The 9468-nt window shown below is 35.9% G+C and overlaps 1 protein-coding gene across 1 annotated transcript; it reads right to left on the bottom strand.

The window, feature by feature from the left end:
- Positions 1-5613: 5613 nt before the first annotated feature.
- LOC122295556 (probable transcription factor KAN4) lies at positions 5614-8945 on the bottom strand. The gene is made up of 6 exons (XM_043104632.1): positions 7898-8945; positions 7719-7795; positions 7463-7499; positions 7088-7202; positions 6083-6167; positions 5614-5976 (listed from the first exon to the last, which is right to left on the bottom strand). The coding sequence occupies exons 1-6, from the start codon at positions 8388-8390 to the stop codon at positions 5785-5787; spliced, it is 999 nt and encodes a 332-aa protein (XP_042960566.1). The 5' UTR covers positions 8391-8945; the 3' UTR covers positions 5614-5784.
- Between the last annotated feature and the right edge of the window lie 523 nt (positions 8946-9468).

Below are 9468 nucleotides of genomic sequence, written 5' to 3'. Positions count from 1 at the left end.
TTTTGGCTTCAATTCCATTTGTGCTTAGCCGATCCACATGGATTGTAAGAGAAGGAAATCTTTCCTTTTGGGCAGACAAATGGTTAGAGTCAAGATCGATATGTGAGGAGCTTAGTAATGTTGATGTTCCAACTCTGAAAATAAAGGAATGCATGATTGAGAATGGTTGGAATGTGGATTTCTTAGTGCAACTTGTGGGTCGGGATTTCATGGACAAGATTTTAACCAAATTAGGGGGCACAAAAACTGATTCTGATATTTTAATTTGGTTGGGTAAGTCAGATGGTAGGTTCTCCACTTCCTCAGCTTGGGATTTGATGTGTGTCGTTGCTCCAAAATGGTAGTGGTCCGAATGGATATGGCATATAGCTTTACCAAAGAAATTTTTCATTGCAATGTGGAAAGCTTTTTCACATAGCTTGAGTGTAGATGGTCAAATCCGGTACATCAGCATTCCTGTGGTCTCTAAGTGTGAATGTTGAGAAAAGAGAGCAATTGAATATTTAAATCAGGTTCTATATAAAGGTAGAATTGCCTCTAAATTATGGCAGACTTGTTTGAATTTTTTGGGTCTTCCTTTTGTATCAAATCATTCTTGGGCTTAGTTGTGGAAACTTGGTTTCAGAGAACAAAGAAATCCTCACAGGTGGGAAGTCTGTTTGGCTTGGTTCCAGCGATTCTGACTTAGAATTTGTGGTCCTAAAGGTGTTATGCTCGAATGGGAGGGCTTAAAGAGCCATTTGATGTTTTATGGTGTAAAGTTAAATACTGGATTAGCTGGGTTGCCAATCAACTGAGAGCTTCTGACCGTTTGGATAAGAGGGATATTTCTATTTTGCAAGGACTGAAATTGCTAATTGCTCCTTCTCATTCAAAGTAAGTAATTGCAATTTCTTAGCATAAGCTAAGTCCAGGATGGTTTAAACTGAATGTAGATGGGAGTAGCCTATATAATCTTAGAGAATTTGGTGCAAGTGGTGTGTTAAGAAATCATGATGGAATGCTACAATTTGCATTTGCAAAATATACTGGTATTGGTTTGAATAATAGGGCAAAGCTGATGGCACTCTTATTTGGTTTGCAATGCTATAAATTGTATGGTTTTAATTATGTTATCATTGAATTGCATTTACTTTTGATAGTTAACTAGTTGAAAGAAGGTCGATGTTATATTTGGTACTTGGAGGATTTTTGGAAGGATATTTGCATCCTTTTAAGGGACTTGAATGTGCAGTATCAACATGTCTTTAGGGAAGGTAACTATGGCGCAGTAGACTAGCTTGCGTGATTGGGTAGTAAAGGATGTACTATAAGTTTCGGATGAAAATATTCCTCATTTGCTGAAAGAAATCTTGAGAATTAATAGAAGTGGCTTGCCAAATTTGAGAATGGTTTAATTCCACTTTGACGTCAGTTCTAGTTACACAGTTTTGTTGTGTTTTTGCTTGGTTTTATTCTTTCAATTTTTATGCAATAAGCCTAAAAATAAGGTTATCTTATTTGAAGGTCTTGTAACCACGGTATTTCTCTGCCAAAAGTGAGGGTATTCAATAAAGCCTATAGGTACCGTCCTCCTTCCACCAAAAAAACATGTATGCTCAGGTTTGCACACATCTGGATATTGCATATGTAGTTGGAATGCTTGGCAGATATTTGAGTAATCCAGGCATAGATCACAGGAAGGCTGCTAAAAGGGTAATGCAATACTTGTAAAGAACTGAAGACTATATGCTCACGTATCGAAGTTCAGAACATCTAGAGATCATTGAGTTCTCAGACTCTGATTTTGCTGGCTACCTCGATAGTAGGAGATCCCCTTCGGGCTATGTTTTCATGTTGGCTGGAGGAGCTATGTAATGGTAAAGCATCAAACAGACGCTTACAGCTTCTTCTACCATGGAAGCAAAGTTTATTGCTTGTTATGAGGCATCCAATCAAGCAATATGGTTCTAATATTTTATCACCAATCTTCAAGTCGTGGACAGTATTGAGAATCCACTAAAGGTTTATTGTGATAATAAGGCCACTAAGTTATATTTTAAGAATGATAGGAGTTCGTTAAAGTTTAAACACATTGACAAAAAGTTTCTTGTTGTTAAAATAATAATAATAAAAATAAAAAATAAAAAGAAAAAGAGAGAGAGTTCAGAATCATTATGTAACAATGGCTTATATGATCTTATATTGATATTACATTTGAGCTCATGATCTTATAAGATTTGGATGATGTTTGTAAGGCCTAATAAATGTAATCAGTAAAATGACATAACCGGGCTATTGACACATCTATAAAAACCCATAATTTTGATCAGGTCATGAGCATAAAGTGGTACGAGCCTAATTCATGTGTAGAGACCCATACCTATGTAATTCTATTATTTTATGATGAAAAAAATTGATATTTGAATATTATAGATAGGTCATGGTCTCCACTGCAGATTCATTTTCTTAACTCTACGCATCCTATTTCTATGAGTTTTTTTTATAGAATGAATCTTGGATATGGAAGATCGTACTATTATACTCTTCGCTCTAATGGCTATAGGTACGCTCTCTTTACATTGAGTGAATCTTGGTGTTTTCGGATATTACACAAGATCCAACATGAGCTAGCTCCATCCTGTGTCTCATCTTAAATGAATTCATTCCAGTAGTCAGAATAAACCAAAAAAATTAATCTTCTCTCCCATGCATGTGTGTAGAATTGAAGTGCTCCATCTAATACATAACTTTTCTTGCCCTCTGATTATTGTTTATATATTTAAAACTTGGGGAAAACCAATATCTATCCAACAGCGCTTGCATGAATAAGAAAAAATTGGTAAAATCTATTAATGAATTTACGTGAGAAAAAGACATGAATGGCCAGCATGTTATCACAAAGTCCCCAATAGCGCGCATATATATATATAAGGCAAGATGTATTATTCGAAAAACTATAAAAAGACATATACTTATAATGCATATAATTAATACAGCCAACTAATCATCTATTTAAGGAGACGTACACTAATTTTATCCCCTAATATCTTTGGGGACGTCCCAAAATGTCTTTTTAGACAGAGTTTTTTGGAATACTTTTGAACAAAAAAATTTTCGTCATAAACATTTTAATGAAAATTTTCGTCTTAAAAAATAATCTCTCTTATAGCAAATGGAGTTGGAAATTATAAATTACAAACTTTAAAGATGGTAGAACAAATTAACCTAATTCTTTGTCCGCAAGAGACAAAAAAGTAATCAAGATACATTAATCTGATTGGCACCACAAAGAAAAACAGAAAGAGAATATCTCAAAATATTCTTTTCTATGACATTCAAACACAAAACATAAAAATTAACCATGGCTCTCGAGATCATGGCAATACTCTGCTAAAAGAAAAGAGGAGGGGGGGGGGGGGGACAGGTTATTGATCAAAACCCTAAGTTAAATATCCTGACAAAAACAGAAAACCCTGACAAAGAGAAAAAGTGAAAAAGCTGGAGGGACAAGCACGTGTAGTAGTAAAAGATCCTGGACAAATAGAATAGTGAAGGGCATACTTCAGTGCCAGAATCTTCTTTCAGAAAAGAACATGTACGAATGGATTTATATACACATGCGTGCGTAATGATGAACAGTAAGAAACTTAGATGAATGCACCCAAAAGATTTTCAGAATTGGTTTGGGATGTGTGTGCAGCTGGCTGGTGCTCCCACAACCAGATCCTCTGTTCTCTAAATCGTATGTATCCTTCACAAAGGACAACCAGTCATGATGAACCCTAGGAAAGATCCCTCAGTGGCTGTGCCTACTGCAGTTTTTTCTTCGAAGATCTATGAATAATCTCTGCAGGCATCAGTTTAGTGCAATTCTCAAACCACCAAAATTGCACTGAATTTCTTTTCTGAATTAAAGCTGTAAGGATTGTTTTGTGGGCCGTGTGATGATCACAATATTGCCTAGCTAGCTAGTTGCATTGTGTTTGTGGTCCTCATGTGACCATGACCTATAAAATAGTTCAAAAAAGTATTTTGTTTTCCAATGTCATCATGTATTATATCTCTATACATATATGATGTATTTAATAATGATATGATACAAAAACTAAATCATTTGATCATCTTTCCATGATTCAAAATTTCAAACAGCTTTTAAAAGGGATCTATGCAGATTGTCTGTCAATGTGATGATTTACATCAAAAGGATTACGCTTTTCAACCTTTTCCCTTAGAATTCTGTGACATAAAATGTGAAACAGATAAGCATATTATAAAATATATTTTATAATATTTTTTATACTAATTGTTCAATAGATACTTCATAGCGCATTAATCCATACATTTATATCTCGATCTCTCTGAATTCACACCCCGAGAGTTTGAGATCTTGATCCACTTCAAAGAACTTTGATGCTTACAATGTTGGTTGAATTCACAACTTTATATATAGCTTTGCATAAATTTTTAGTTAATAGAAACTATAAGCATCCAAATCGTTGTATATTTTGTTATTTTCATCATAAACATAATGCATGTATAGAGATATATATATATATATATCTATATAGAGCTCACTTGCATTTAGTTGTGAAATCACCACTTATCTAAAAAACTTAAGCTGATGTATGGGAAGAGATAAATTTAATTATTAATTTATATTATATTCTTAACATTCCACTCTCGTGTGAACCCGATTTCCTCTTAATGAGTGAGCCTAATAAATAGAATATTTAATTAAATAGAATAAAATGTAGAATCAATATTCAAGTTCAAAATCCCTAACTACCCTGATACTATGTTAAATAACTTGTCCCAAAAATTTAAATTAATAAAAAAATATAAATTCAATCCCAAAAATTTAAATTAATAAAAAAATATAAATTCAATTATTTATATTATATTCTTAATATTAACTAGTGTCAGTACTCATTAATCTACCTTGATAAGTGATATCTTCTGCCGAATGTTTGGTGGATATTAAAATTCCAATCATTCTATTTAGGGAGACATAATATGTATTTCTCTTAAAAGGGAAAATTGAAACACTTTAAGTACTTCTAATGAGCATAATTCAACCAACTCCAGACTTTAATTAGATTCAAAAATGATATATAACTCCACGATAAAAAGCTCTCGACTTGAAGAATTAATTGCATCATGATTACGTCATAATTGGGTGTTCAAAGACTTGTCGTTCCAATCGGATTAAAAACTCATTCCAGTTTGGCTTACGTACAATATTCAAAACCCCAAGAAGATATCATTGCACTTGTTTTAATGCAATGGACATTTTTCAAAGGTGCATTTAATTCTTCACGACGCATGGTATCTATTATTCAATTCCATGAGTCAAGCATGAACTATTACACAAGTTGCAGCAGTAGTAGTACTATTATTACTGATGATCGTAGGAGAGAGAAGCTGGATCGATCGAAATAATTGTCGGCCAAGATATCTTTAAAATTACCTTGACCCGACCTTTCCTTACTCAGGACCCAACTCCAATGGAATCCGCCATGCATGGCGCCAATATTGCATGGGTCCCCAGGCTTGAAAGATTATCATTAGTTTTACGGAATTTTAGGTTTCCTTTTGATAAAATTATCGAAAGAATCGTGTTCCCACACGGAGTACTCAAGAAAAATCATGTCTTGTACGATACCAGTACTCATTAATATTCCCTATTCACTCCAGCAAAAAGCCTTTTCAATCGAGATCAACTTCAAATAATATAAAACGACAGAGAAACATGAAGATTAGACGTACATGATTTCTCTCGTCGGCCAGTAGTACTAGTACTGTTTAACATTTGAGAAGGGTCGTTAACTGATCATTTGAAGATTCAACGCAGTCCATTTGCAGCCAGTTTGGCCTTCCAAGGGTGAACTCCAAATCAAGCAAAGTATTCGATGTTGACATATTGGGGCTAGAATCCAGCCTCTCCTTCACGCCATGATCTGCAGACACTACTACTGCATTCACGTGTCCGTCCGCCTATATATTTAAAAAGGTGAAACTAACAGTATATTAATCACAAGGGAAAAACAATATAAGAGATCAACATGTTTGGTCTTGTCTTTGATGATACAAACATACATACCTTGGTATCGTTTGCCTTAAAATGAGAATATTTCAAAGCATTTTCATGACTTGATCTATTAGTACTCCAACTGCTTGTCTCCATCCTGATCACATATTTATAATATATTGAGAGGATTATAATAATATATAAGAGATAAAGACATGAACACAAGACAAAATATTCTGTCGCAAATTGCGGTTTGTTAATAACACAGGTAAACCCGGCCAAGAGATCTTTCATTTATTTGGAACATTGATTAAGATTAATGAAAAAAAGATTCCTTGGAAAAACAAATTGAAATCATATGCACATGCATGCTGAGAGCTATTGCTTCGCTAAAACCAATTAATTACAACAAATCGAGAGCAAACTTCGGCCTTTCAGAACTCCGGCCTTGTTTATCATGTTATGAACTTATGATCAAAGTTAATATATAATACTAATAAATAAAATAATTGTATTTATCGATGTTGTTATTCCAGCTAGCATTAATCCATGAACCAATCCTCCGGGTACGTTTTTGTCAGATTCTCCACAGGCATAATGAAGTCAACAAAAAATGCCCAGCACCAAAGATCAAGATCATTTAAATATTGATCTATCGGCAAATTAAAGGCATGGCTAGCTATTACGACAGTCGTGCTCCCTATAGTTAATGAGTTGTGGCATGGCAGTCCTAATACCTAGACCAGAACCTTGACTTTTAAAACTCATTGGGATCAATACCTTCAAAATCTAATGGATATGGTATTTAGAACTCGTTGACAAGGACTTCGTTCCTCACTGTCCCTAGAGAACTCCTAGCTATGCCCATTTTGCTCAATTCTACGAATGGAGACACACACCTCGTTGGACCAAAAATAAATAAATAAAGGTCCGATCCCCAATGCCTGTGTAGACTTGCAGAAAATTATATAACAAAATTATATATTCATTATGCAATGAGTCTTCATGCACCTTACGAGAGAAAAGTAGCTAGAAAATTAATTATAAGGGTTTTAAGAGGGATGTAAATGCACACACCTTTGGAATATTTGTAGCGTTGTCAGTACTGGGTTAGGTTTCTCAAAAGCTAATACCCCCTCCAGATCGACCAACCCTGGCCTTGGGTTCAAAGCAATATCTGTCTGCACCTGACCTGCAATATTAATCGTAGATAAAGCCATTGCTCTAGCTTTATCAGACACCCTTCTAATAATTCACGTGTACTAAGGTCAGTCCTAGCTAACCTATCTCAATTTTCCTTTTCTTTTTTGTCTAAAAATAGTTTGGAAACAGTGGATCGAATGATAGAGTTTCTGTCACACTTGGATAAGGAAGCTCTCCAACAAAGAGAATAATAGAATTTAGGAGAATAAATCTTAGGGGTACTCATGGCCGAGAGTGGAGTCCAATTACCTGATACTTTGTCAGTGCTCTTCACTGTTCTATACATCTGCATGAACACCGTGGAGAAAGAGAAAGAAAATGAGAAAATGGTCCACATTGCTAAGATTACACTCTAGACTGATCCCTGTTTTCCATGTCCTTGTTCTCAATCCATCACTACATATGGATCGATCTTTTCAACAAGAAAAATATAGAAGATGACAACCAAAAGAACCAAAAACAACTCTTAAATTCAAAGAACTGGAGATTGTACACAGTAACCCACCTGCAAGTGACTCTTCACGTGAGCTAGGGTTAGATCCTTCACATTCATCAACTCTAAGACAGATTTCGGAGTCGCTCCTGTAAAACAGAAGATAATCACTTTTGTGCCAAGTGATGAGAAAAACGTCAAAATAAACAGACGATGAATAATGAATATGTTTAGGAGTGGTCCTATATTACTTTCATGGCCGCCAAGAAGTTCTACTGCGTGAACAAAGTGGGCATGGAGAGTCGTAGTCCATCTCATTCTAGGAGCTCTGACGCTTCTTTTCATCCCGTTAATCAATCTTGCATTTCTCTTGAACTCGCGGCCGCAGATTTGAGGTTGATGATTGTGCTGGTGATGATGGTGGTTTCTTGGTATTTTCACCGGTGGGGGGCTCGAATCTGCCATTTCAAGTCCTAAGCTTAACATGGGTTCAAAAAGACCCAGATGATCATGCTTCCTCTCTGAGTGGAAGAAACCATTTTCATGGCTTAAATCACTCCCGCTGCTTCCGGAGTCGGTGGTTGAGTTCCTGTCGCTGTAGAGTAGTACTGCTTTCCTTCTACTTCCATCACAGCTGATCACTTTCTTAGCTTCAAAATCAGAAGCCGAAGGAGGGCTGATTTGTAAGGAGAGGTCAGGCAAGGGTGATGGAGGTATCATTATAGGGTTTGAGCCGAACAACATGAAGGTGGTGGAGATCTGGCTTAGGTAAAGAGACACTAGTTCTTATATTGGTGAAACAATAAAGGAGAGAATAAGAGAGTTTGGGGGTGTGAAGAGAAGAGGATCCAGCAGGAATAAACAGGTAAGGGAAATAGAAAGCAAGATCGAGAGCTGAAAAGGTAGGCTACGACGATGAGTAGTGATTATATCATGAGTGCCTCATCATGATATGTGTGCATCTTTGCGTTGTGTATATAAGGGAGAGAGAGGGGGGTAATAGCTAGGCTTTTTATTAGGATCTAGTAGGGTTGATGATGAGCAAAATATAAGCAGAGACGGGGAAATAGCAGAGACTACTAGTCAAGAGACTCAGATAAAAAAAAAAATGCAGCAAAAGAGAGAGGAAACAGAGTTTATTTGGACGAAGAGTTGAAGGGAAGAGTCAGAAGTTAATGAAAAGGGGAAGTTGTGCATTTATGGGTGGCACCCAAAGACCTTTCCACAGAGAGAGAGAGAGAGAGAGAGAGAGAGAGAGATTTCCGATTTTTCCTTGCCTATCTTTGTAATAAGGATGTGGCGGTGGTTTATGCGGGTAAGGGTAACTGGGACTCGAGAAAAAAGAAAAATGGCTACAGTTCTATGGAATAATGGACTCTCTCTCTCTTTCTCTCTCTCTTTCTCTACGTTGATGGATCGCGACCCATTTAAATTCCTTCCTTTCTTTCTTTCTTTTTTTTTTTTCTTTCTCTATTTTATGATTTATTTCTCTTTATATAATGGGAATATTTCCATTTATTTTCATTCACGAGGATAGACTACAGGCAGCCAAAATATCCCTGTTCAAAGCTGCCCTATGTAGTCATGGATTTCGTTTCTTGCTAGCTAGATAGCTGTACCTAGCATGAATGAAACTAATTAAATCTCATGAAAGCCATATAATTAGTCTTAATCGTATTATATATGTTTAAAGTTTAGGGCCTGGTGGTGGTGGTGGTGGTTCATGGCTTTTTGGGAGTTTTGAGCTTAAGAAACATTATTCGCACACAGCACACTCATGTGAGATCTTGAATACTATAATTATATACCCTGATCTCCCTTT

The sequence above is a fragment of the Carya illinoinensis genome, chromosome 15, assembly GCF_018687715.1.
Source record: "Carya illinoinensis cultivar Pawnee chromosome 15, C.illinoinensisPawnee_v1, whole genome shotgun sequence".
Taxonomy (NCBI): Eukaryota; Viridiplantae; Streptophyta; class Magnoliopsida; order Fagales; family Juglandaceae; genus Carya; species Carya illinoinensis.
The sequence above is the reverse complement of the archived record's forward strand: the minus strand, read 5'-3'. Positions and strand labels throughout refer to the sequence as shown.

Excerpts from the sequence above, each read along its gene's own strand:
- LOC122295556 (XM_043104632.1), bottom strand. The coding sequence starts at position 8,390 with ATGTTGTTCGGCTCAAACCCTATAATGATACCTCCATCACCCTTGCCT. Across the intron at positions 6,168-7,087 it reads ACGCTACAAATATTCCAAAG|GATGGAGACAAGCAGTTGGA; the intron begins GTGTGTGCATTT and ends ATATGTGATCAG. Across the intron at positions 5,977-6,082 it reads TTAAGGCAAACGATACCAAG|GCGGACGGACACGTGAATGC; the intron begins GTATGTATGTTT and ends TTAAATATATAG.